This window comes from Thermochaetoides thermophila, assembly GCF_000221225.1.
Source record: "Thermochaetoides thermophila DSM 1495 unplaced genomic scaffold scf7180000011815, whole genome shotgun sequence".
Classification (NCBI taxonomy): domain Eukaryota; kingdom Fungi; phylum Ascomycota; class Sordariomycetes; order Sordariales; family Chaetomiaceae; genus Thermochaetoides; species Thermochaetoides thermophila.
Window position 1 is genome coordinate 1,052,753 of NW_006383031.1, and position 26,851 is coordinate 1,079,603.

The 26,851-nt window shown below is 52.4% G+C and overlaps 7 protein-coding genes and 1 non-coding gene across 8 annotated transcripts; 3 read left to right on the top strand and 5 right to left on the bottom strand.

The window, feature by feature from the left end:
* Window positions 1–663: 663 nt before the first annotated feature.
* Window positions 664–5,702, top strand: CTHT_0019130 (oxidoreductase-like protein; the record flags this gene model as incomplete). Its single annotated transcript, XM_006692339.1, has 6 exons — window positions 664–748; window positions 834–1,363; window positions 1,566–2,107; window positions 2,161–2,490; window positions 2,845–3,128; window positions 3,292–5,702. 6 exons carry the CDS (start codon window positions 664–666, stop codon window positions 5,700–5,702), a joined length of 4,182 nt encoding a protein of 1,393 aa, XP_006692402.1.
* A 3,837-nt stretch (window positions 5,703–9,539) lies between these two features.
* On the bottom strand, window positions 9,540–11,213 carry CTHT_0019140 (uncharacterized protein; the record flags this gene model as incomplete). Its single annotated transcript, XM_006692340.1, has 1 exon — window positions 9,540–11,213. The coding sequence occupies one exon, from the start codon at window positions 11,211–11,213 to the stop codon at window positions 9,540–9,542; it is 1,674 nt and encodes a 557-aa protein (XP_006692403.1).
* A 3,134-nt stretch (window positions 11,214–14,347) lies between these two features.
* CTHT_0019150 (AP-1 complex subunit beta-1-like protein) lies at window positions 14,348–16,840 on the bottom strand (the record flags this gene model as incomplete). Its single annotated transcript, XM_006692341.1, has 5 exons — window positions 14,348–15,004; window positions 15,059–15,235; window positions 15,284–15,852; window positions 15,901–16,538; window positions 16,605–16,840. The coding sequence occupies 5 exons, from the start codon at window positions 16,838–16,840 to the stop codon at window positions 14,348–14,350; spliced, it is 2,277 nt and encodes a 758-aa protein (XP_006692404.1).
* Window positions 16,841–17,798: 958 nt separating this feature from the next.
* CTHT_0019160 lies at window positions 17,799–17,898 on the bottom strand. The gene is given in 2 exon segments: window positions 17,799–17,844; window positions 17,860–17,898. It is a non-coding gene; the product is annotated as a tRNA-Ser (tRNA).
* Window positions 17,899–18,239: 341 nt separating this feature from the next.
* Window positions 18,240–19,599, bottom strand: CTHT_0019170 (uncharacterized protein; the record flags this gene model as incomplete). Its single annotated transcript, XM_006692342.1, has 2 exons — window positions 18,240–19,343; window positions 19,405–19,599. 2 exons carry the CDS (start codon window positions 19,597–19,599, stop codon window positions 18,240–18,242), a joined length of 1,299 nt encoding a protein of 432 aa, XP_006692405.1.
* A 992-nt stretch (window positions 19,600–20,591) lies between these two features.
* CTHT_0019180 (uncharacterized protein) lies at window positions 20,592–21,848 on the bottom strand (the record flags this gene model as incomplete). The annotated part of the gene is made up of 2 exons (XM_006692343.1): window positions 20,592–21,312; window positions 21,373–21,848. 2 exons carry the CDS (start codon window positions 21,846–21,848, stop codon window positions 20,592–20,594), a joined length of 1,197 nt encoding a protein of 398 aa, XP_006692406.1.
* Window positions 21,849–24,094: 2,246 nt separating this feature from the next.
* Window positions 24,095–25,153, top strand: CTHT_0019190 (uncharacterized protein; the record flags this gene model as incomplete). Its single annotated transcript, XM_006692344.1, has 1 exon — window positions 24,095–25,153. The coding sequence occupies one exon, from the start codon at window positions 24,095–24,097 to the stop codon at window positions 25,151–25,153; it is 1,059 nt and encodes a 352-aa protein (XP_006692407.1).
* An 806-nt stretch (window positions 25,154–25,959) lies between these two features.
* On the top strand, window positions 25,960–26,829 carry CTHT_0019200 (uncharacterized protein; the record flags this gene model as incomplete). Its single annotated transcript, XM_006692345.1, has 1 exon — window positions 25,960–26,829. One exon carries the CDS (start codon window positions 25,960–25,962, stop codon window positions 26,827–26,829), a length of 870 nt encoding a protein of 289 aa, XP_006692408.1.
* Between the last annotated feature and the right edge of the window lie 22 nt (window positions 26,830–26,851).

The following is a 26,851-nucleotide window of genomic DNA, read 5'->3' on the forward strand; positions in this document are numbered from 1 at the left end:
TTTTGGCCTGCTTGCATCTCTTGTTCAAGTATAAAAACGGCAATAGTTTATTTCAAACATAATTTTTCATCCGTGTATCAGACTGGTCCTATACCCTTTGGGCTGCTGATGGATCTCGGACCGCTTCATTTCCGGCAAGCTGACTGACTTGTCAACACGGTTATAGGAAATAGTTGATGTCTTGACGGGTTGGGGGTCTGCAGTAGTGCTGACAAAATGCGATGTTAGATATGTTTAAGATGTGTGGAGTTTACTGAGACACTAGCTTGTCTGTCAACAACTCTCAGCCCTATCGTACCTCTCGTATCGTACAGTTTATTAACAACCAGACAGTTTCTTCAGACCCTTGCTAAGTAGCACCCGCATACCGGCACAGTGCCTTGTAGGAGTGGACAGATTCGGTAGCCGACTCTGCAGCTGGACACCACTGTCCGCATCTGACTTGGCTGCGTGTCCAATCTCTATAAGTTGAGTTGGTATCTCACTCACCTCTTAGCGGCAATCCACCTGCCCTCTGAGTATAAATCTACTGCCGATCACTATTGCTTGATGCAGGTCATCTCAGGATCAGTGACGGACGTCGTATTCATACAGCATCAGCTTGTTCGCCCAGAGTTGTTTAGTTGAGCACCGGAAAACTAACTTACCTCACCACCGCCCATCATGAAATTGCCCCTGGGCTCACTGGGGCTTAACACCTTGGCTCTTCTGGGCCTTGGTGCTGCCCAAACCCAAGTTGCTATCATAGGTTCGTTGACAACAAACACTCTGGCTCTGCTTGGACACAGATGTCCGGCCGGGGCGCATGTGTGCATGTGCTGACCGTTGTACAGGCGCCGGAGCGGCTGGATCATCCACCGCGTACCATTTGTCTCAGTATGCCAACGATCTGGGACTCAACGTCAACATCACAATCTTTGAGAAGGAGAATCGCATTGGTGGTCGTACACTCACCATTAACCCGTACGGTGATGCCTCGCAGGTGGTTGAGTTGGGTGCCAGTATTTTCGTTCAAATCAATCAGATCCTCTACAATGCTGCACAGCAGTTTGGTCTGATTACGATCGGTCAGAACAGCGATTCGGGTGTCGAGGGTCACCTAGGCGTCTGGGACGGTGACCAGTTCTTGTTCACCCTGGATGAGCGTCTCCCTGAATGGTTCAACAACCTCAAGGTTGCCCTGAGATACGGCGTTACCGCCCCTCGACGGACCCAGCAGCTGGTCGCCAGCGTCATCGGGCAATTCCTGCGAATTTATCAGCCTCCTCACTTCCCATTCTCGTCGCTGACAGATGTCGTGGCGAACCTGGGTCTAACCAACGTGACCGGAGTCTCCGGCGAACAGTTCCTCAATGCCAATGGGGTAAGTGTCTATGAACGTTTGCTGTCGTTTCAACAAAAACTCAAATAACCTTGCACAGATCAGCTCTTTATGGCAGCATGACTTTATTCAGGCCCTTACTCGGTTAATTATGCCTCTAACCTTGCTAACATGCATGGCCTGGATGCCTTGGTATGTCTACTACGTATTAGCCTGCCCAGACCAAGTACGCTGACACCGATAGGTTTCCGTTGCCGCCGAGGGTGCCGTGCAAGTTCTGGGGGGCAACTGGCAGATCTTCCAGAAGATGGTTGAGGCGTCCGGGGCCACCATCAACCTGAATTCCCCTGTTATCGGTCTCAAGAAGAGCGGCAGCAAGTACGCCATCCAGACCATCTCTGGATCAAGTAACACGACCTATCAGATTACCTTCGACAAGGTCATCCTCGCCAACCCTTTCCAGTTTAGCAATATCGACGTCGGCTCCGGCGTCCTGACCAGCTCTATCGAGTCGGTCCCGTACGTCCAGCTGCACGTCACCATCTTCTCGTCGTCCAAGCGCCTCAAGCCGCAATACTTCAAGTGGCCCGGCTTCCTCAACGTACCAACCGGCATCCTGACCACTCTCGCCAAAGCCGACAATGCGAACTCCGGCTCCCAAGGTGTTGGCAAGGCCGGCTTCTTCAGCTGTACTATCCTGCGTACTGCTATCAACCCGGCGACCAAGAAAAAGGAATACATCTACAAGATCTTCTCCCCGCAGGCGTTAACACCATCCCTGCTAAGGTATGCCACGCCTTTCAAATCTTGAGGAGCAGCATCACTGACCGTTGCCCCAGCGCCCTCTTTGGACAAACTGTGCCAGACACATTTACGGGCTCTGGTAGCCCGATAAGCTGGTATTACCCGCATGTTTTTCACTCGTATCCCAAGGCCGTGCCGCGCACGAGTTTTCAGGACATTATTGTAGGCGACGGGGTCTACTACACTTCGGGCATCGAGCCCTTCATCTCCACCATGGAGACATCGGCGCTGATGGGCAAGAATGTCGCGCGCCTAATTGTTGACGACCTGGCCAGCGGCGACTCGTCCCAGGTCAAGTCCAGGTTTGGAAGTAACAGGTTTGGTGCGATCCGGAAGCAAGGTCCACCGGAGTGGCCGCCCAGGTGGTGAGCCAGAGAAGGCGAGAAGGATCACAGGATGATGATGTATCAGCACCTGTGCATAATGTTGGTATTCCGTGCGGCCACAGAGACAACCATGAAACCTTAGAATGCTGTTAGGGAACCATAATCAGAAATTCCATTAAATACATGCCATGTTAACTTGATGATGACTGTCATGTGAGTTTTCGTCTCTGCGGCCTGTGGTGTATGGATGAATTATTTATTGGCCTGGATCTTGCAGGTCGCACCCTGCGATCCTGTGGCGCAACCCCTTCTCTGTGGCGCGTATCCACAGCATGGCCACACCGCCTTCCGCCCACAGCAAAGCCAAACATTTTCTGGTTGCCCATGACGCAGCACCCCGCTGCAGCTGCACAAAGACCAAGACTCTGCCAGCGTGACAGCGTGGTGCACGACAAGGGAAGAAAGCCCCCTCTTCCACGCGTCAGGATCCAAACAAACCTTGCGACCCGTCCCTCTCGTCTGGTTTGACTCTGGTTGTCGTCTTTTCCCCATCCTGCGACTTTTACGCGCCCCCAACATTGACGGCGACGACCGTTTCTGCTCAGCCCCTCTCCCCGCTGTTTACCAACAAAAGGACAAAAACACATCAGCAGCCACCATGTTTGTGCTCCGGAATGGTAAGCTCTGCCCCGCTCCACGCTCCCACGCTTTCGCCTTTTGCCTCCTGCCTCCACGCGGTCGAGTTTCGACCACCTTCGCACAAATTCCTTTTATCCTACTGTCTCCATCTCGCTTTTGCCTTGCCTGCCGCTGTCAAACTTTACTGCTAATACTGCGCAGTCGGAAAGCTGCTGTTCGGCTCCAGCAACCAGGAGACTCTGATCGAGCTACCACAAGGCCAGCTTTATCTGGTGCGACCGCTGTCTCCCAAGGGCTACTCCGAGCTTATCTTCAAGGACGCCTCGGCGCGAATTCGGCGCACTGCCCAGGACTTCCACTACCAGCTAGTTGTCCAGCGCGTCTACGAAGAAGGCGAGGCCGAACTTCTTGCTGAGGAAGAGGGTGAGGACGGTGGCGCCGACGCCGACGCTCTTGGTAGTGAACGCGACGAGAAGACTTTCCTTCTAGACGAGGCGCTTCACTTCCGTGTCGAGAACCGCGAGGGCAGTGAGCGAGTCCTGGCTTGGCGCGACCTGAGCGGAGACGCTGGCGACGTCTACGAGTTTGTGTGCGACGCGAGCATTTCGTCCAAGCAGGTGCAGCAGTTTGAGCGCATTGCCCGTGAGTGCCAGTACGAACGCAAGTACCGCAAGCCGCATACCACTGCCTCCGAAGAGGATCTCAAGCAGTTCGAGTTTGCCGACGAGCCTCCTATCCCCCAGGCCAGCCCCATTCATAGCCCAACATTGGCCCGGTCCATTGACGCAATCGACGATATGGCTCTGAACAAGCGCGACAGTTCCCCGGAGCCTCCAACTCCCGCCAAGAGGGGCAAGGAGCGGGATATGAAGCCTCCGGCAGTGTCGCAGCATCCCAAGGCGCGTGAGCTGCTCGCAGCCGAGATCGCCGAGCTGCACTTCTTCGACTTTCCCTCGGGCACCTTCGTTCTGCAAGATGCGTCCGTGACTGCGAAGGTCATGGAGATTGGCGACTGGGAGTACTGGCTCGAGGTTTCTAGTGCTGACCGCGACTGGCTTGGTATTCCCGTTGTGGCTGAGATTAACCCCGTATTCAATTTCGAGTTTTTATCTTTCATCTTCAACCAGTTCACCGATGATGGTTCTGCGTACTCGTGGCTCCTGCGGTTCAAAGACCAACCAACTCTGGAGAGGTTCCAGCAAGGCCTGCTGCAAGCCCTCTGGGAGCGTCTCAATGAGATGAAATGGTCGAAGATCAAGGATAAGGAGCGCGATTATGTCGCTGATGCCTTCAACGACCTCGCAATGGAGGACTCGGAGAGTGTCGAGGAAGAAGAGGAAGAAGGGAGGGACGAAGACGGGGAGTCTGAAGAGGAGGAGGAAGAGGAGGAGGAGGAGGATGACCGTGCACAGAGCGAGCACTATGACAGCGACGAGGAGCAGGACGATGTTGACTATAAACCCAAGGACGGCGATGTCAATAAGATGCTCGCTGTCGGTTACAAGCACGACCGGTCATTTGTCGTGCGCGGCTCCAAGATCGGCGTCTTCAAGCATACGCCGAACAACCACCTCGAGTTCAGCACCAACATCTCGAAAGTTCAGACGCCCAAGGGCGAGCTGTTTTCTCCCAAGAAGGTTATGCTCCATAATGAGGACCGTAACCTTATCCTCCAGAAGGACAACGACCCGAACAAGCTGTACCGTATGGATCTCGAGTATGGCAAGGTTGTTGACGAGTGGACGGTTCACGAGGACATCCCCGTCGTTACCTTCGCCCCTGAGAACAAGTTTGCCCAAATGACCAGCGAGCCTACCTTCCTGGGTATCAGTCGTAACGCCCTCTACCGTGTCGATCCCCGCTTGCCGGGCAGCAAGCTGGTCGACTCGCAGCTCAAGCAGTACGTCAGCAAGAACGATTTCAGTGCTCTGGCCACTACGAAACAAGGCTACATCGCCGTAGCGTCCAACAAGGGCGACGTGCGCCTCTTCGACCGCTTGGGTATCAATGCTAAGACGCACATCCCTGCCCTCGGCGAGCCCATTATTGGCCTCGATGTCTCTGCCGACGGCCGTTGGGTCCTCGCCACCTGCAAGACCTACCTTTTACTGATCGACGCGCTGCAAAAGTCGGGCAAGAACGAGGGAAAGCTCGGCTTCGAGAAGTCTTTCGCAGCCGACGCCAAGCCCCAACCGCGTCGTCTGGCTCTGACCCCCGAGCACGTTGCACAGTTTGCCTATGAGACGGGCAAGGGCGTGAGCTTCACACCGGCCAAGTTTAACACGGGTGAGGGTGCCGAGGAGACGAGCATCATTACTGCTTCTGGCCCGTACATCATTGAGTGGAGCCTGAAGAAAGTTCTTGCGGGTAAGAAGGCGCCATACCTCATCAAGAGGTACACGGATGATGTCAAGGCGGACGACTTCAAATTTGGTACGGATAAGAATGTCATTGTTGCTCTGCCACACGAGGTCAACATGGTCAGCCATGCTAGATTGAAAAGGCCTACCAGAGAGAGTATTGCTGGAGACTTTGGACGCAGGACGTCGGCGAGGTATGCCACGCCTGGTAGGTCCCGGTTGGGGAGAGGAGATATCGTGCAGGAGTATTGAAGTGGTGAGGGAGGGTGAGGGGATTAGAACGAAAGGGTGTCTTTGCCTTTTTTTTTGTTCCTTTGTGGAGTTATGGAATACCAAAGTGATATCTTTTCCCTGGCATGGTGGTCGATGGGATGTGATGTTAATACCTTGTTGTTTGGAAGTTGTTTCTGTTTGGTGCCTGATGTTGCTATGCTAAGGGATCTTTGGCGGTGAATGTGTAATCCTCATGTAGTGATATTGTTATTTTGAGAAATACGACTGACCTTTCTGCGAGCTTTCAGATGTCTTAGTTTCCTGCCACTCAACTGCTTGCCACGCGGCTTTGCAGCCTTTTTGGTTGTGCTGGAGACTCCCAAGCTCCGGTTTAGCCGTATACTGGTCTGGATTTAGAAGTGTGCAGAAAGCACCAGTAATCCTTCGAGCCTCTATGTTTTGGCATCTAACGCCGCAGTCTAATATCTTCACGATGATTGGCGCCATTCTCTCGTCTACACTAGTCTTTTGACATTAAGGCGCCTGTGCAGCCATCCCAGCTCGACTTCGACTCAGAGCCTTGTGTAACATGTGCCCACATATCAGGTCGATGCTGCACTATCTTTACTCGTCCGGCCTCCAAAAACAGCTAGCCTACTGCTCGAGTACCCTTACAGCAGTAATGCGTCCCTGTAATAATCCGGCTAAGCGATAAAACTGCATCGTGACTTCAGAGGGTGAAACATGGCTTGGGGCCCGCATGTGATGGTTGGTAACGAGAAGGGTAATGGAGACAACGAGGGAGGTTGGAGTTCAACAAGGCTGAGAAGTGTAGTCGATAATGGATAAAGGCTGTTGACACTTTCCAACGTTCAAACTATTTTCACTTTGCGGCGGATGATCGCCGGTTTACGGAAACGGGGAACATCCATCAGCAGCTGTTTGGACATTCTTTCAACACGACCGACCTCCAGACTACGACCTTCGCTTCAAGATAGATTTGCCGATGCTTCATTCCGGCCCTACTGCGTCGGGGTTACTCACAATGACTTTGCCACCAATCATTACATTTCAGGCTTCTCAGCATACTACGGTATACGGTCGCTCAACCGACATTCCCACGCTTTTCTCAAGGCAAGAATTCGACTTTTCTCTAGCCACTCACACATCTTGTCCTGATTATGTTGGTGTGGAAGAAGGAGCCCTAATACTTGCAATCCCTATCCTTGCCACTCTTTGGATCATTCCGGTCGCAGTATTCTGGTTCTTCACTTTCCGGCTCGTACCTGAGAAGGACTCCCCATTTCGCCGAGGCGTTATCTGGTTGAAGGGGGTTTTTCCCCTTTGGGTGATGTACATTCAACATAGTCGATATCGATTGACTTAGGGGCTAACTGACAAATCGTTAGAACCTTACTAGTTATGACAATATACGGTGCTTGGATAGCCGAACTGAAAAGGCTTGGAAATACGGGGGTAATCCTCTCAGAAGGTCATGCCTTTGCCCGTCATGTCTCTGATGTTGTGCTCTTTATTACTCTGTTTTGAGCTCGGCCACGGCCTTCTCTTCCATTTTGGTGGACAGCCAGCTTGGGTCAAAAAGAAACTTCGCTTTTTCATCCTCCAATGGGCAGGAGTCCTAATTCTACTCTCCGGCATCGTATTTGGCTACGCAATCTATGCAATTCTTGAGGAATCGTAGGTCATCTACTCCTCATATCTAGCCAAGATGTCACTGAATGCGTGTTGACAGCGGTGAATCGAAAGCGATGGGATATCCTGGAGTAAATTTAGGGGGGCCGTTGCTATCTTGATGTGGATTACAAGCATTCCTCTACTTGGCTTCATTTGGTTCGTGTACATAACACTCAGGAACGATTCAGCACTGATTGATGTAAGTTGGGAATGGTGACTATCAGCCATATTAGAGCCATCACTCTCAAGACTTCATCCGCTAACAAAAGCTATCAACGCACAGAAAAGGCCATGTCTGCTACTCCTATTGTCTGCCATCCTCGAATTCATTCGCCTTGCTGTCATCATGGCAGTTACCATCTGCTGGTATATCATACCAAAAGAAGCTTGGGGTGATCGCCTCTTCTATTGGATAGAGGATCTGGACCAAACCTACTATATCGATGCAGGGTCCTTCAGTGAAGTCCTGGCTCTATGGGTTATCTCACCGCTTGTCGACACTACCTGCATGGGACTGCTTCTCATCTTTCTCTACCTAGCCGTTCGCAAACCCGCCAGAGGACGCTGGTCGCCTATTTCTCAGATCGAAGTAACTACTCCAAAGCAAGACAGTGTACAGAATCCTACAGATTCGAAGACCTCGACCAGCACCTACAATGAACCCACTCATCCATCTAACCCTCCTTCAAGCGGAGTGAATTTCCCGCTCAATGACTTGTCCAGGTCTCTGAGCAACATACCAGCCGCCATAGCTATGTCCCAACAGCAAATGCAGAACCAGGCACAGTCCCAACAACCACTGATCCTGATGGTGTTACCCTGTGGGCAGATGATGTCACAGACATCACAGACATATCAACGACTTTTCCAAGCGGCTGAGCTACTTGCTAATATCGTGGTGCCATCCCCCAACCAACAGCCGGCAGGACAGGGGGGAGGGACGAATACTGTGCCTGACGTGCCAGCGAATGTGGCCGAGTTGAAAGGGAGTTATCCAGGGGATAACTCACTCCATTTAGGAGGAAACGGCGTGGTCTCGGACCAGCCCAGTACTGTGTGCCCATCGATGCAACCCTGAAAGTTATCTTATTTTGTTAAACAAATCATTACGACCTACGAACATGGCGAAAACGCCACGAAGGGCGTTCAGGAGTGTGAAATCTTCCAGGTTGGCACAATTTACTAATATCTACGATCTTAAACATGTACGCATAGAAGAAGTCCACCTTCTTCAGGCTAGTACAGGCAGATTGCTATTGGTGGATACATGAGCAGTGTTGGACGATGTCAATGACGTAAGTCATCCAATACTAACTTGGCTTTTAACCTAATAACTGAAGCTCTTCTCTGAGCTACACACTAGCAACAACAGAGAAGTCTCATCACTCTTTTAACTGCTTATACTTATTAGCACTCAAAGACGTTAGCATGCCATCTGAAGTCAAGGACAAAAAAGGTGAATCGATACAAGAAGGAGAGCATGTGTTTGCACGTTCGAGAGGTGGTAGACACGAAGGCGAAGTTGAGAGGATAGTGACTTCCAAAAAAGAAGCTGAGAGGGAAGGTGTCAAGCATTCGCCAAAGGTTTGTCAAGATTGCCTTGAGTAATAGCAAAGTCTAACCACCTTCAGGTCCTCTACACTGATCAACATGGCCATCATGTCCAGCATAACCCAGCAGCCATAGAGCATGGGGAATATAAAAAGTAACTTTACTAGGCCACTAAAACAGAAATGAAGGCATATGTAATGTGTCGGGCCGGTAAAGAATGTCTTAATTATCATCTGACAAGTTGCCATATCGTGAGGTATCATCAGCAATTACTCCCAACATTCCTAGCAATAATCCCAATCTCGTTTTCATCATGCCATGCCATCATCACAAGCTATGTACATATATTTTAATTACAAAACAACTGTTCAGTCCCCTAAGCCCTCACCTCTGCCCCCTTGGACGATCCCCACCCATGCACATGGAAGGTCCCACTCAGCTTCTTCTTCAGCCCCATCTTCTGCAGAAGTGACACCTTATCCTTCGCCTTAACCGCAGCCTCAAACTCCTTATCGCGCTGGTTGCTTGGTGAGAAGAGAGATATTGGCAATGCGCAGGGCGGCAGGCCGTTCGGGTTGCGTTGGGCAGCGACAGCGTTGGCGTTAGAGGTCGCGCTCAGCCCGGCCAGGTTCAGCGGTGCGGGGGCGGCGCCCGCGCCGTGGTCTTCCCACCCGTCGGTGAACCTGCTTGAGTTGGGACGCTTCCGCCAACCTGCTGCTGCTGCTCTTGCTGCTCCCGCTGCTGGATCTGGGTTGGGGTCGAGATACCCAGCCCCTGAGCCTGAGCTTGCTCCTGACCCTCCTTTCCTCCGCTGCCAGGCCGCTGCAACACCGACCCAGTGCTGCTCCGATACCCACTATCACCCGACTTTCTCCCGAGCACTACAGCCAAATTTGTCTCGCTTCCACAAGCTTCCGGCAGACCGGGCAGGGTGCTCCGGCTGCTCATGGCCCCAGGAATGCCGCCCATCATGTCCCTCCTAAACGTCTCAGTTCCTTCTTGGACAGGGCTTACGCTGTTACTGAAAGACGTGAATGCCGTGTTGACCGTCGACGCGGGGCTCACCGCGCTGTTGAGTGTCGTGGCCATGGAGCTGATGCTGCCCATGGAGCTGACAGAGCGGCCTGCTGAGGGGCTGGTGGAGAGGGCTGAGGCCGGGGAAGCCTCTCGGAGGAAGGTAGGCCGATGGGTGGGGATTTGGAGGGTTGAGAGTTGTCTGCGGGGGTCCTGGGCCCGGGTTGTAGTGGTCGTGGGCTGGGCAGAGGGCTCCGGTGTGGCCGTCATACTGCGAGCAGGAGGGAGCTCAGTTTCTTCCTGGTCAGAGGCAATGTTCTCGTCGATACGGCGCATCGGTGGCTCGACACTGCGTTCACGGAGGGAGCGAGGACCACGGTGACCGCGACGGAGGGCTTTGGCCTGAGGAAGTTGCTCGGGAGCAGACTGGGCTTGCTCGGATATCTCAGGCATAGTCGAGACAGAGCTCGGGAGAGGAGGAACCGGGGGCTGGGTCTCCTGCTCACTCCCCTCTAGCTTCCTGAGAATAGCCTCGCTCGAGGTACGGCGCACACTAGCCCGACGATGCATGTCAGGGCTGGACGGCAGACCGATGATCACGCCGTTAGGAGGATTGCGAGGTCTAGAACGCCGCTTGGTCGTGCTTGCAGCTGAGGACTCAGTCTCATCGGCAGAAGGATGGCCATCGGCATTCTTGTCAGTCAGTGGCAGGGAAACCTCGCTGCGGGTCTGACGTATCGAGCCAGTCCTCAAAGGACGGAGGTCGACGCTGTTGGCACGGCGATGAGAATCCTGTCTTTTCAGGGGAGTGGTTTGAATATCGGCTGGCGTTTCTGCCTGCTTCTTCTCTTGCTGCTCCTCCTCCTGAGGGACCTCATCCAAGCGAGTCTCGTAATCCGGCTTCTTGGGCTCCCACTTCTCCTTGCTTGAGGATTCATCCTCACTGTCACTGTCCCTCGCATTCTTCCTCCTCTTAGCCCGAAGGCTGTGCTTGCCGCCAAGGGCACTTCGGGCACGCAAGCGAGACCGGCCACGCTCGGCGTCCCGGTCCCTGTTGTCTTCCTCTTGACGAACTGCATCGAGAAGGTGCTGTTGGACGGCGATGGGACCGTGAAGAGGGCACGAGAGGACGTTCGGAGACAGCTTCCGCAGCACCTCGGCCTCGGTCGACTTCTCGATGGGGCAGTAGCGGCGACGCTCGACTGCCTTATGGCATTTCATCCACTGGATGAAGTAGTGCTGCTGCCCAGCAGGGCAGCCAGTGTAAGGAGTGTAGTCGTAGGTGCACATGTCGTTGAGATTGTCGACAGTGCTAAGACGTTGAGTGACCGAGTGTGAAGACTAAGGACTGACTGATGTGACAGATCTCCAGTAAGGTAACGGAGTACCTCAGCACCAGGCTGGGTGTATTAGTATTATACAATGGTTAAATGACTACACAAGGAAGGACTGAAGACGAAACTGCTTGAAGATCATGAGAAAACAAGACTCCATTGAGGACAGGGGGGAAAGGAGTGACTTGAAAATATACGAATTACCCGCTTGACCTTCCGTGGTATTGATCATGCCGGTTGCGCAACACCTGCGGTGAGTTCGCATGCTGGTGTCAAAAAAAAAAGGCTCACATCACGCTATCGAGTGCCCGCATCTGGTATCTGCAGCTGGCGAGGGCACCAATTTCCGCTGTGATATCGGTGCCGAGACCTGCCATCGCCGAAGTGAGCAACGCACAATGGCATCACCACCAGCGCCGTCCAGCCAGCTTGCTCACACCCCGCACGTTTGTCGACGTCGACGTTCGCGATGGACCAGGACACCATGTGGACGAAGATAAAAATAGAGAGGTCCTGCACGGATCGCTGGCCAATCAGAGAGTGCGCTTAACGCCCCCAACGAGCCGGGCTTCTCTTGGCGATCGCTGGCTGGTGTGATGCCCCTGCGGGTGATCGGCAGCAGAGCAACGCCATTGGCTGCCCATTGGGTTCGGCATGCAAGCTGTCAACGAAGAACGTGCAGCTGGGCGCTTACACACCTCCCTCACACCTTGGCCAGAGGGCGTGCAATGGAACGTTAACGGTGGGAGATATTTTCCTTGTCTGGGAATTAGAAAGCTGCTGGATATTCGACAATTCGAGCTATTTTGCCTGGGGAGACCTTGATTGGAAGCTTCGATGCCATTTCCCACCAACTTCCCACTAAAAACCTGCTTTCAGCGGAGGAAATGGAGAATCGAACGATAAACTATTCAGAGATTGGAACGGAGGATAACCCTTCACAGTTGCTGGGATTTCGGCTTTCCTGATGCGAGTTGATTGAGAGAGTGGATTTGCATGATTCTATCTTGGCGAGATCCCTGGAACTACATGCTCCAGCAGCGGTCGTCACCGCAGTTCCCATCATACAGGACCCAGAAGGATCCGGGAGTGGCGAGGAAGTCAATGACTACAATGGCCTTGTGTCAAACCGTAATTCTTTCAAAATAGCCACTCAATATCAGGCTTCTGAAAGGGCGAGATGCTTATTCAACCTCAACATCTGAATGAGTCCCCCTCGAGATCTATTCTGTCAGCAAGTCGGTGCCTCTGAAAGAGGGATAGCACCCAATTCCCCGCTCTGAGTTGCTCATTGAGGCCAACCTGCTAAACCAGTTTAGTCTATGGGCTATTCCCTTTCCAAAACGGTTAGAAGGAATGTGATGTCGGTGCAGAGGATGCTATCCTCCAAGAATAGCTATCACGGTCGACAACTCCGCAAAATTGAGAGATCATTCCCCAGCCCTCTACGTCACTAATATGTATTTTCATTCGCTGGATTTCGTGCCTCGGCTGATCCGCTGCTTTTTTTAGTGCCCAGCTGCCTGGTGGTGATGCTTCACGCAGTCCAAGAGAGCTGCCTGCGTGGTTGAAGTCGCCAAACGCTGAAAATGGTGCACGAGTTGAAGGCTTGAGATAGCACATGATCACGGAGCTCTCCCAGAGATGTGTTAAACACCATGATTCGTCGTTATCTTTTGCTGCTGGTCAAGTTGATGCCATTTTCAGGCTCCTTAGTGTAAAGCTATTTGCCCCTCATGAGTCATCGTCAGTGTGCGTTGTACGATCGAGGGCGGCGGAGAGGGCAACCTCAAACCAGTGATACAGGTTGAATCAGTACAACCTGCCAATGGGTCAACGAAATTGTTGAATTGAACCATATGAACTGTTGTTTCAAGTAAAGATTGTAGAAATTTAATTGTCTTGAGATACGGTCTGTTGTGCTACCGAAGCTTTCACCGTTCTTCTATTGGGTAAGAGCTACTGTAGCCGGAAGGCGCTTAAGTTGAGACTTAACTCTCGTTTGAGCTTCCAACTGGTGTTTAAAGGTAAAATTTGAGCAAACAACTTAGACAATTGTCTATGAAAGTGCATATTGTAAAGATGTGAACAGATGGGTAAGGGGGAGGAACCAACAAGCTTGCTGTGCCACACAACGACATGTTTTATCCACTTCTACCCCAGCGGCTGGGTGTAGTACCCAAGCGCCCTCTTCCCGAAATCCTAATCTCCCTACACTGCAGCACAGCTTCAGCGTCTATGCCGAGTTGAGCAGTTTTAGAACCCCAATTACACTCACTCCACTGACAACGCGGTCGAATTTTGGCGAACAATTCCAGAGCTCCGGGTCGGGAAGCGCTCTCCACATCTTCGTCATGTATGTAGACGCTGAAGCAGCGGCTGCATGTACCGGCCGCAGATCACGGCCGCAGCTACAGCGAATACAACATTGGCAGCGATGCTTCTCAGCCCTACGCAAATGACTAGTCCAGGGGTTTGATGGCTTGAGAATATATTGCACTGGTTTCACGGCATGCGGTGAGTGTTGACTACACTTCTCGTTGGAGGGGGAGTAAGCAGGCTGAGCGTCAACGACCACGCAGGAAAGAGATGGTTAACAAGCAGGGCGGCGTACCGAATTTATCATGAACCAGAACTGCTCGATCTCAGTGGATTCTGACCGATGAAAGTAAGTCTCAGGTAGGTAACCTGGTCTTTTAGACATTGGAATGCGACTGCAGGCTCGAACTTTGGACATTCACTTTTCAAATATGTCCTTGAAAAGCTGGCCCAGAAAGGATCAATAAGTTGGCCATCTAGATAGACCCGATGATGAGGCTGTGTCTTGAATGTCGAGCGGCTACTCTCATCACACTTCCCCCAGGTCTCAGCTGGACGCAAGTCACATCAGCCTGCCAGCACAGGATTCATTTCAGCCCCAGCATTCGCTCACTGGTCCGTCCCAGTCAGACGGGGCTGTCTTTCTCCAATAAGCCACATCATACTTATCACCAGAGTGTCAGCCACACAACCACAAGCCATCGGGAACGAAACTCTTATCATTCCCTCTACCTAACCTCACGTACTTCCTCATTACCCCATCCACCTGAATTACAATAACCCCAACAAATCATCACTCGCCTTCCCACTTCCACTCTGTGCTCCTTGCTCTCCAGTATTAATACGCCCCAGCTGCTGCCCAGGCGGCGGCGGCGCACTGGCCCCACTCAAGTCCAGCCCAGCAAACCCAGACATCAAATCCGCCATGCCTCCACTTCCTGCTGTCAGAGTTGGGGCAGAGGTTGAGGTAGACGAGGAGGTAGGCTGCAGCGGCGGGGCATCCCACAGCCCCATGATATCAGCCATTGCGCCAGTCGGCTGTCCCATCGGCGGGGGACTAGCCACGCGATCGGGGGTACCGGGCGTCGCGCTGGCGGGAACAGCACCATCGAAGTCGATGTCGAGCAGGTTCTCCACATTCGCCTGAGGAACAGCAGCCGCACCGGCGGCGCCGTTGGCACCGACAGCAGCAGCAGCAGCGGCCACAGAGGCGGCAATGGGATTTTCAGCTGCGTTCTGGCGTAGTTCCTGGATGGCCGCTCGTTGGATGGCGTCGGCGCCGAAGCGACCCTTGCCAACGAATGACTCCGGCGGTTTGTGGTAGACTGAGGCAAGAGTCGAGAGTTCGGAGAGGAGTTGTTCCAGGAGAGGAGCGGGTAGGGAGGAAACGGTTGTGGTGATGGGTGGTTTTTGAGAGAGAATGATGTTCTGGGTTAAGGTTAGCAATGAAGAGAAGGTTAAGGAAGGGGTCAGGGGACGAACCTTTGCGACATCCAAGTCACCAGAGAGGAGACGCCAATAGATGTAGGCGCGGTCGCGGATATCGGGGTTATCGCACTCAGCCGTAGCGAGCTGAAGCACTTTCTGTACGAGTCCTTGGTTGTTTTGAGGCTTCTTGAGGAAGAGCTTCACCACGGCGGTGAGGATTTGCAGTTGGGTCTGCGATGTTAGCCGACATAACCTACAAGTCAAAATGAGCGAACTCACCTGAGTAAATTCCTCCGTAAAAACTTCCACAAAACCTGCTAATATCTTGTCCGCATTGCTGATCTTCTCGGCATACTCGCCGACAATCCAAATGAGTGCCCCACGAGCATCGGGATTGTCCAACTCGTCGATGTACTTGCACAGCGTCGGAATCACGCCCTCATATCCAGGATACTTGCGCAGGATATCCTTTATGACCACGATCACCTCCTGCACGACATAGTTGACCTTCGTGGCTATGAGGTCGAGCAGGGCATTTACGCACTTCTCAGCCGCAGCCTCGATCTTAATAGCCACTTGGCCGATAGCCTTGATTGCCCGCTTAACAAAGTCGATATCTAGCTCCAGTGCGTACTCACGCAACTCTGAAAGCAGCTGCTCGTAGTTGCGCTCGTTCGCTATTCTCACCATAATCTCAAGCTTCTGGAGCTTGACGTACGGCGGATCGTTGTACTTGCAGAAGAATACCCTCATCTCCTTGCTGAGGATGTCGGGCTTGGCTTGCAGAAGCAAGTCGATGTTCCTGAGCGCGACATATTGCACCTCAGGGGCAGAAGAAACAAGGGTAACTAATCGGTTAGCGGGGAATCGGAACAGTCGCAAAGAAGTAGACGTACCTAACGGAGGAGCCATCTTCTTGAGATATATTCGGACCAGTTCCGGGTTAATAACCTTCATGTGGATAAAGACAACCTTGATGGCAGCCAGGACGACGCTAGGGTTGACATGCTGGAACTGTGGAACTACACGCTCGCAGATGTGTTCCGATTCCTTCGGGTCTGTTGGCGGGTAATTGGCGAGAGTAGTCAGGATAGTAACGCGCCCCCATTCAGTGCACTCATTCAGAGCCATAAGCAGCTTTTTGAGCGTAGCGGGTGTCATGATCAGGGCATTCGTCTCGGGCGCAGTCTCCTGAATTTCGGCCAATGCCTGCACTGAGTTGGCGACGACCATGGGATTCGGGTCGCCGATCATCTCCTTAAGCATGTCCAGAAAACCGTTCTCAATGCACATGGTTGGGTTCATGTCGAATAGTTTGGCCACGCAGATGGCAGCGGTCTTGCGCACGTATGGTGACTCGTCTCGTAGCGTTTTGCGCAGCGGCTCCTCCAAATATTCCACCATCTTGTCGACGCGAACGCAGCCCATGGTCCGGATGGCCAACGCGCGGATAAGAGGATTCGGGTCTTCTGAGTCCTGGACGAATGTGTTCACGGCGAGAATGCAAAGGTCAGGATGTGTTTTCGCATAATTTCTGTCCAAGTCAGCGTTCCGCCGTTCTTATATCGAAAAAATCCTGGGACCTCAGGGGCCAACGAACATTAAGTACAGATAAACGAGTTTCTTCTGGTCCAGATCAGGAGTCGCAATGTTCTTGAGCACGTCAGGGAAAAGCGCCGACACATCTTTGCCCAGTGTCATGGCCATGATGGTCTTCTGGATGGCTTCCTTGCGCTCATGGGCATACTGCGACACCAGGCCGGCGCGAAGCTCGAAAGTCTCGCCCTTGCGCGGGGGTGCGAAGGCCCCGCGGATTCTGTTCACGGCGCTAGCCATCGTTTGTGTTGGGTCTGAGAATTACGTGCTGAAGGGTATCACGGAAGCGATTTGAGTGGCTTGGGTACTTAAACTTCGAAAGATAGGTAGGGCGTGGGCAACAGGTTGTTTAAAGGGCCCAGGGGGAGAGGGGTCCGCAGGAGGGGGATCCAAAGGGGGGCGGTGAGCTGACGGGCGCAAGAGAAGATGAGGTTTCGGTTATCAAGAATAGGCCCAGAACATCAGCCGGCCGTTTTGGCTTAGAATATGCCCTGGAAGTTCTGTAATTGGGCAAGCCAGGGCGACTGTCGAGGTGCGGTTGCCGCAGGCCGTCAATGTGGGATGGCGACTTGCTGGCCAAGTCTGAACATCGTCAGTCTGGTCTGTCAGCTACGTGGCTTGGCAGCGTGCTCTAGCCACAAGCGGGTGGCTTGACCGCGGGGTCTTCCACCCAGTCTCAACACCATGGTTTCAAGACTTGGAGCTTTACATAAACAGACTTCCGTCGCCGAGCCTTATAAAAAGTCTGGAATTGGATCGAGGGGGAACCAATGGTATGGTATAAATTTCCAATAGGAGAAATCTTGTAGCTGACATCTTAGCCAAACGTCCCAAATCTACGTCGCCTCTTCATCGAGGCCCGAACCGATGATGAAGAACGAGCCGTATCAAGAAAAGCTGTAAGTTTACAGCACTCAGCAATCGCGATTTATTCATCTCCTCTAACAGCGTTGCTTAGTTCTACAATGCACTCCTATTTCTCGGATCTGTAGCCGTCTTTAGCCTGATAGCTCAGAGAATGAATGCAACGAAATGAAGTCTTTCCATGTCCCGACATACAGCTGACCCATATCATTCTTGAAAGCCTCTGGGCACTATGACGCTCGAAAAAGGATATCTGTAACGAAAAGGAGTAGGTAGTGATGAGGAGACAAAAAGGGAAAATGCGCAAAAAAACAAGGCGGTCCCATTGAATGAGCGTCACCTGTAGGATTCGAACCTACGCTCCCGAAGGAACTGCCTAATCAGCTAACCGGTGGATTAGCAGGGCAGCGCGTTAACCACTCCGCCAAAGTGACTTGTTGCGGGATACGCCGACAATCGAACTTGATAAACACAAACTCACAGCGCCAGAATGGCGAAACCCAACAACTTCGAGAAATATCCCCAGAACCACCTCATTTACTTTAGAGGAGTTAGGTTATGAGCCCAGATGATAGATTCAAGTGTTGGCATCACGGCTATAGTCCATGCCGTACCATAGCAACAAACATGTTTTATGCATGCTCCAAACAGCACCATTGTAAAGCAATCCCTGGGTATCTCTATTGTACAAGCCATATTTCAGACCGCAGCAATAATACCATAGCAATCTTAGCCAAGCACAGTAGTGGACCACCACCTCACTTTTGGGCTTTGTTTACTCCGAATCGCTCTCATCGCCCAGGAATGCCAGCGGATCCTTTCGTTTTACAGGCCTCTTCGCCCTGACTGCGATCTTGCTGCTACTCTCTTCATCATCACTCTCCCCGCTCTTCCTGCCTTCCTTCTCTCGCTCTTCATCCTCGCTCTCTTCATCTTCAATTTTGTATCCCCGTCGTCCAGCCTGTGCAGCAGCTCGTCTCCTAGCTCCCCGACCGCTTTCCCCATCCACAATCCCCAAGCCCCAGCTCTTCTCCCCCTGAATCACCTCACCCAACTCTGCAGCCAACTCCCTGCGCTCACGAATCTCCTTCGCCTTTGCCTCGCTGAAGCGTCCGGTCATACCAACATCCACAAGCGCCTGCTTGAGCACAGCAATCTTCTCCTTTGCTGTGTTGGCGCCCCGCTTCTTGAACTCAAATGCCCAGACCTTGCGCACACCACATTTGAGGAGTTGTGTTTGCAGGAGTTTAATTTGCTGTTCATCAGGGGAAATATCTGTGCCGGAGGCGGAAGTAGATTTACTACTACCCCTTTTCGAAGTGGTCGTACCAGAGCCCTTTAGAGCGCGCTTGCGCTTCTGAGGGGGAGGTTCATCAAGAACAGAGGAAAGTTCACTTGATGAATCATCATCTTGTTTGCTGTTTGCCGACTCCTCTGCCATGGGAGGGGCCTTAATGGAAGCTGATTTGGCTTTACCCTTATGTTTGCGATTGGCCAGGTCGTCATCGATGACGGAAGACAGCTCGCTCGACGAGACTTCAGCGGCCTTCTCGGACTTTTCGGAAGCATCGGACATAGGGCTATCGCTTTCTTGTGCCTTGGACTCCTCTCTCTCCTTTTCTATGTTTTCCTCCTCGTCATCTTCGTCACCGGAGCTAGTCTTTGATTGTCTCTTCGGTTTTATCATAACCTTGCGTTTTTTGGAAGGCCGATCTGATACATCCTCGCTCTTCTCGGACTCTTCCTCAGGAGTTGAAACCTTCTTCCTGCGACCCTTTTTCGTGCCGTTGGAGGTGGTGGCACCAGTCCGACCCTTCTTCTGGGGCGGAGAGGGCTCTTCTTGCTCCTGTGACACATCCGGTTCGTTCTGAAGCTTTTCCTGCAGTTTGTTAGCGTATGCAGACCTTTAAGCTAGAAGTCACCAAACCGGGTGTACATACCACTTCCTCAAGGATAAGCTGTTTGCTCTTCGCCTTCCAATCACCCTCCTTCAAAAAACCTTCCTCAAGCCCAAGCTTCTTCTCCACAATTTGCCGGGCATAGTTGACAGTTAGTTGATCCCGATCATTCTTCCATATCTCACGAACAGCTTTGACAATGGTTTGGGTGACCTTGTCGGAAATCCGAGGTGCCATGGTATGCATGGAATCAAACTGGACAAATATGGATAAAATCACCAGATGTTATACCTGGCAATCGAGATAAACCAAAACTAGGTCCAGAACAGTAACAATGTTGAAGCTGCTAACAGACGCGGTCTGACGGGTTATGTGATGCGCGATACGTTGTTGAACGCGACTGTGGCGGGGCCACAGCCCAAGCAGGCTGCCGATTCATGCACGCCATGCATGGAGCAACGACTAGCCATCGAAGAGTGATCTGTGCACCATGGTTCCACCAGGTGGGTCTGCGTGCAGGCCTTGCCTGTCTTTTGGCTGCAGTTCGAATTCTTTTACTTGCCTACATACCTATTCAATAGCCAAATACCTGGAATAAGAAACATCTTCTGTGGTCTGTCCAGATGGTGTTCTCAACAAATTTTAGGCGGAATTTGATATATGCCAGTTGAGCTGCAAATCTAAAGTTTATGGTGATGATTATCAAGTGTCAGCTGTAGCCAACGCTGCTGGCTGAGGACTGAGGAAGTTACCAATTTATAATGATTCAGGTTGTACAATCTGGAGAATGATGTAGTGGACGGTCGACGAGCTGTCTTGCTGTAACCCCTCCAACAATAATATCAAATAGCTCCTAAGGGTACTGGAATAGTGGAGGATTACAATTGATTATGCTGGTAACAAGTTCAGTGCTTTGTGGCTTGGCGATTGAGGCACAAGGGCATTATGTTGGGCTGTGCTCAAATGTCAACCCATGTAACAGCTGGCGACGTATAACTTCGTCACCCAGGGCCGAAGGTAGCATCCATTGATCAGAACCCGCTCCCAGTCCGCTGACTAGAAGAAAATGTCAAGTCCAACAATGTACGTGGAAGTCTATGAATACACCGAAACCATATAACACTGGCATTGCCCAACCCAGACTTGCCGATCATATCCAACTCAACTTGGCCCAAAGTACCCTACGGATCCGCGGTATACCGTCCCTTAAGATATGTTTCATAATCCATCTACGGTTCTGATGCCGAAGATTCATCCCTTCCTCTCTTATTTCCTCTCCACGATCCATTAAAATTATGTTTTACTAGCGCAGCTGGCGGAATAGTTCCGTCGTTCGTACTCCCCGAGTGTTTTTGGCCCATACCAAAGCCATCGATTGTTAAGACATAAATGTCACCGATTAGTCTAGGTGCATTCATGTACGACAGATTCTTCGGCTCCAACAGTGACGGATCGTACTCCTGCAACTGCTCAAAGACGACATCGGTCCACGCCGCCGGCCCTGTTGAGTTCATGACTTCCTTACTGGTTGGCTTCAAGCTCTCTAGTGGCACCTGATGTAATGCAGACAAGTCATCCAACGAAGTCAAGATCCGGCTAATCATCTTCTTGAACACAGGATGTCCCGGGGCGGCGGCGATCGTCCACTGGCAAAACTGAACCTCATGTAGGATGTCTGCCCACATCGGCCCATCGCGACGGTCGAACTCGAGGCCAACGACAAGCCTTACGCGGTCCTTAAGATGCGGCGGTACCCAGAAGTCGATGGGCTTAAGTGCGACGGTGTCGGTATCACTGTAGACGCCACCCTCGACGGAGAGAATCAAATATCGCAGAAAATCAGACTTCTGGCCGACGTTGGGCATTTTCTCCCATGTGGAGAGGATGCGCGGATTGTCACCGAAGTATTGCCTGACAAAGCGATCTCCGCGATCCTGACCGATGAGGTTGCTGTGGAGGGATAAGGTTAACGTGCATTATATTGTCGTCGTGGAGGATCGACAAGCTTACTATTCATAGTCCGGATTCAGAGCAAGCCAGGACGGGATATCCTTGAGCTTTGCAGGATCCGAGATCCAGGTTTGATTCTGTAAGACCCTCTTAGGGAGCATGATCTGCCATATCTTCCGTGGAATTCCGGTATTATCAATGGCAGCAGCGCTATGTGATGAATGGCGCCAGGCGTCGAGAGCAGGCGTTGGCGATGGGGTGGCGGTAACAGTGACGGTTATCACAGAGGGCTTCGACTGCCCAACCGTTGAGGACTGGACTTGCGGGTGCGGGAGGGTCCTGGTAAAGTCTGTCACATCACGGACGAGCCCTCCATAGACCCAGAGGGCAGCGACGAGCATGCCCAGGGCCAGGCAGCTGAGGGCGTAGACACGGCTCTGGCGACGGGTTGAATGGGCAGCCAGCAGCGCGCGCAGGGAGGAAAACGAATGGGCGAGCGAAGGGGCATTGGAGCCCGGGTGTTCAGAGACGGGCATCATAAAAAACGAGGGACGACGTCAACGGATCGAGATGCACAGGTAACAGGACGACATCGAAGAGAGCGGATTATGAGGACATTTCAACAACTCGGTAGATCGCGGGGAAGGGAACGTGATAGAGAGCGTATCCATGCTGATCCGAAAGAAACATACGGTTGACATGGTTCTCGACCTTTTTTTGGGCCGCGGCTACAAATGCGCTGTGATTCCTTGCCCCTGGGCTGATAGCCTGCGGCAAGAAGGGTTGTCCCGAACACCTGCCCGAGCGGAGGGTTTGCAGGCAGACTAGGCGTCGAGGATGAGCCCAGCCGCAAACGAGTTCCATTCCCCCATCCTGTGGATTCCCCTAGTGGGGTTCTTTCATGGAGACAGTGGGGGTAAGTCTGCAACTCCGCAACGATCCTTGAGAGCGTTCGGCTCGCAGTTTCGTGGTGCTCGAACGGAGCCAACGTTGTTATCAAAATCAGAGGCGTCATAAGTGCTGGGCTACCAGTCTCGTTCTTCTCAGGTGTCTACAATGCGTGCCCGAGCCCCGGAGAGAATATGTCTCGTCTTACCAATACGTCGCACCACTCAGTGTCGGGGCTGAAGTTCAGGTTTCGCCTATTGGACGAGTTCGCAGCAAATGTTGGCGTTACAGCGCAACGCCCCGAGGCTCCCAGCGCAGACCACCCACCTCCACGGCGCGATATCTGTGGGTGCGTTTTGCGGTCTTGTTGCGATGCCAATGATGATTACTGTTGACTATTTTTCTAGGCATGGTGTAGGCCCGTGTGTTTGCAGACTTGGGGGGTTGCATTGGGCTAGCCAACCTACAATAGCTGCAGGCAGAACAGAGATAGCGGAACACGAAGCCCCGTTTCCTCGTACTAACGATTCTGATGGGTCAGGTTTATACTGCGGCACACCACATGATTAACTTGCTGTCACAAAGACGAACGGTGAACTTTGTGTGTGGTTGTGGGAAATTGATCAGGGGGGCCAGATTTTTCGAACGATCTGGAATGTTGTCTTAACCACAGAGCCTGATGACGACATTGGCATGCAAAGCCCTATCCAACTCCATAAGCAACCATCTCAGTTCGGTCCTGTTGTGATGGTGGGCGTTTCATGTTTGTCTTATATAGTCTTCCTGATAGTCTACGACCATCTATTTGTATCATGACTCTCAAGAAGAATATCTGAGCTTGAAGTGATAATAAGCTTATTTCTTCCCCACATGAGCCCTACAACCCTACATATGCCCAAGTGGCGATCAATCTAAGCCACATAAAACTTGACCATTAGCACGCGACACGCCCTTACGGAGCCTTTCGACATGTCCAAGGTCATCTATCAAAGCCCCTGAGAAATAACAAATTTTAGAAGGACAGGTTTCCCTGCTAGGCTCCTGTCATAATCGTTGAAGCCCTCGCACACTTCAGATACAGAGCCTTGCTCCAACTAGCGTATGATACCTGGCTTTAAATGTTAGTAACAAACAAGCCAGAGCCACGATGTGAGCTAGGTCAATATTTGACTGATGATACTTGTAGTGAACCCGTCGTGACAGGAAACACCCTCGACTTGGCCTTACTCTCATGGGTCACTTTCTGTTGATAAGCCTTGAGTTCATCGCCTTCGAAGGCATGGGGTCTGTGTCTCCTTCACATTGCATTTCACACTGTTCTCATTTCAAGAAGAGGTCCAACAATTTTATTTTTCTCAGACTACAGTTTTCATGAGTCTGGTGCTCACTTGGAGACACCGAACTAACACGAGTGACGACAATGCACAAGCCGGAGAAAGTTGGTTGTCTCACCAGTCTTTTTCAGCTTAATGTCGGCAACCGGGCCATCTTCCCGATGGAAGGTCATAATGTCACTGTTGCACAACAAATAATTGAGACATTGATGTGGGATGTGATAAGGCAGAGTGTGGATGGATATCCACATAACACAGAAAGCTGGCCAAGCAGTCGGAAGAGAACCTAATCCCAAAGTCTGCCCTAGCCATGAAACCAGCAAAACCCTAACCCTGATAAGAGCCGCGCTGCCATGGTTGTTGTTGCCAAGACCCGTGCCCCTCACCGCTCGAGCCGTTCAGGGAATGGACACATGAAACAGAACAGGCAGGCATAAAGTGAAGCTGCATTCCACACACATAAGTTTATGGGATATTTTGACGATCACTTGCAAAAAATTGACGTTGTTGTGCCGAGCCGTTGATCATCTATCAGGAAGTTCAGAATTAGATCTGCCACGATGGTGCGGGAATCAATCCTACTGGCACTTGTCGCCCTTCCTACTTCGACCCTTTCCTTGCACACATCTCCAGGCCTGCCCTTCGTAATCAACACCTGGGGCGGCCCCTTCACAGCAGCCACTGATGCTGCTTACCTCGCCCTGATCAACAGCGCAACGGTATCGGCCCTCGACGCGGTTGAGATCGGCTGTGCGACATGCGAGCGCAACCAATGCGATGGCACTGTCGGTTTCGGTGGATCGCCCGATGAATCCTGCGAGACGACGCTCGACGCCATGATCATGGACGGCACAACCATGAAGAGCGGCGCTGTGGCTGGGCTGCGACGCGTGAAGCATGCTATTGCTGTTGCTCGGGCTGTCCTGCACCACACGCGACATTCGTTGCTGGTGGGGGACCTGGCGACGCAGTTTGCGGTTGAAAATGGGTTTGTAGAGGAGAATCTCTCGACAGAGGAGAGCAAGAGGAGATGTGAAGAATGGAGGGCAAGGAATTGCCAAGCGAACTACAGAATGAACGTGGAACCAGATCCTAGCACATCCTGCGGACCGTACAAGCCACTTCCGTTAGATCAGTCGGCGTTGGCATGGGCCGTTGCACAGAATCCGGAGCCGCCGTCGCACGACACAATATCCATGGTGGCGATCCACTCTTCCGGAGCCATGGCAGCCGGCACGTCAACCAACGGAGCATCATTCAAGGTTCCGGGTCGGGTTGGTGACGGGCCTATCGTCGGGAGTGGATCATATGTGGATGGTGATGTGGGCGGGTGCGGGGCGACCGGTGATGGGGACATAATGATGCGCTTCCTGCCGTGTTACCAGGCCGTGGAGAACCTCCGAAGGGGGATGAGCCCGACAGAAGCGGCAGAGGATGCGGTGCGGCGCATGTTGAGGAAGTACCCGGACATTTCAAGCGGGATTGTAGTGGTGAACAAGAAGGGAGACCACGGCGCAGCAGCGTCTGGTTGGACTTTCACCTATGCTTATCGCGGCGGTGAAATGAATGCAACGGCTGTGGTGACTGTGCCACCGCTGACAGCGAAGGATGAGCTTTGACTGTGCTGCGGCCGCAATACCAACCGTTTTTGCCGCAAGTGACACACCAAATAGCGCCAGCGTCATGCAAACTTTTTTTCGCGCTGCAAATTGCTTTTATCCCTTGCGTGAGGCTTGCGCTCGGCGCGGTTTGCCGAGACGTAGCAGGTGCCTGAGAGCCTCTGGCACGCTGAACCCTGACGGCATGCCACAGAGCAATCTGGAGAAGCTCCACTAAACGCAGGTCCCATACCTCTGGACCAATCAAAGGCACAAACCATCTTGTTCCTGCATGTGGGGGACCAATCGGCGGTCTCCACTGATCCGAGCTAAGGCCGCCCTGGGCTCCAACCAGCTCTGCCAGTCCCCTGGCCCAATCTCGGCCACCTGGTTAATATCAGCCATTTGGTGCCATCCGGAGATGTTTGGCCCAAAGACTCGCGCGCTCCTTCTATTTTCCCTCATCTCCGCCCAATTCGAGCGTTCGTGCTGCTCAGCTTTTTCATCCTGGCAGCCTGTGTCGGTATCGTCTTCAGACCGCCATGGTGCCGTGCCATGTCATTCCTTTGAACTGAAGCTGGCGATGAGATAGAGATTTGGTCACCACACACTCCTTCGAGACCTCTGACGACCATCGAGCTTGGCTCCCACGATCTTTCTACACGACGAATTTGTACGACGAACTGCGAGTACAGCAACAGTAACACTACCAGCAGCAAGGCAACCACACAGGCACGCAGGCAGCCCGTATCATCACTCTTTGCATTTATTGACCATCCATTCAACCCATTGCTTTCATTCTTTGACTTGCTTCAACATTTGGCGATATGCGTTGGTTTACCTTCGTTTCTTCGCTTCTTGCAGCGACTGGAGCCTATGCCGCCAAAGGCACCATCTGGGCGACGCCCCATGAGAGCTACTCGTCATCTGTCGGCGTCCTTGGCTGCAAAGTCGACACAAACCGCATCGCTTACTGGCCCAACTCGGTCGACTGCAACAACATATGTGTTAAACTCAAGTACGAGGGCCGCGAGCTGACTCTCCTGCGCATCGACCAGTCTGAGGGCGCCCACGATATCAGCTACTCGGCCTGGAACTATCTCTACACCGGCTACTGGGCCACTGAAAAGCCAGCTGTCGGTGGCCCCTTGCCGATGGAGTACGAGGATGTGGACCCGTCCCAATGCGCTGACATTATCAAGACCAAGGACCACAAGTTGCCGCTCAGCGCCTCCAACAGTATGAACTTTCTGGCTAGCTGTCTCGCCACAGATACCTGGGTTGGCAAGAACTACCAGCTCTATAATATCCTTGACCCCATCTGCTCCTGGGGCCACAATGAGAAGTGCAACCTCGATTGGCCTAACAACAACCAGGCCAGCTGCCCCCATCAGCTGGGCACCCCGGCTGTCTTGACTGACACGCCGGTCTACAACGTCCAGTATATGACTGGCAAGCTGGTCCTTGCATCTTCTGGGCAGGTTGTCGATGGGACAGGTGCCCAGCCGGCGGACAGCGCAGCGTCGACTGTCACGCCCACCCTGCCACTGCCATCTTTGACATCTCTGCCGACGCCACTGACGGTTGTCGTGTCGCATTTGAAGCAAAACATGGGTGGGAGATCCTCGCAGGGGAACAAGGTCGCAATGATGACGATGGGCTTCTTTTCGTACTGGCTGCTTTATGGGTTATGGTAGCAAGTGTTTGATGAATCTTTTT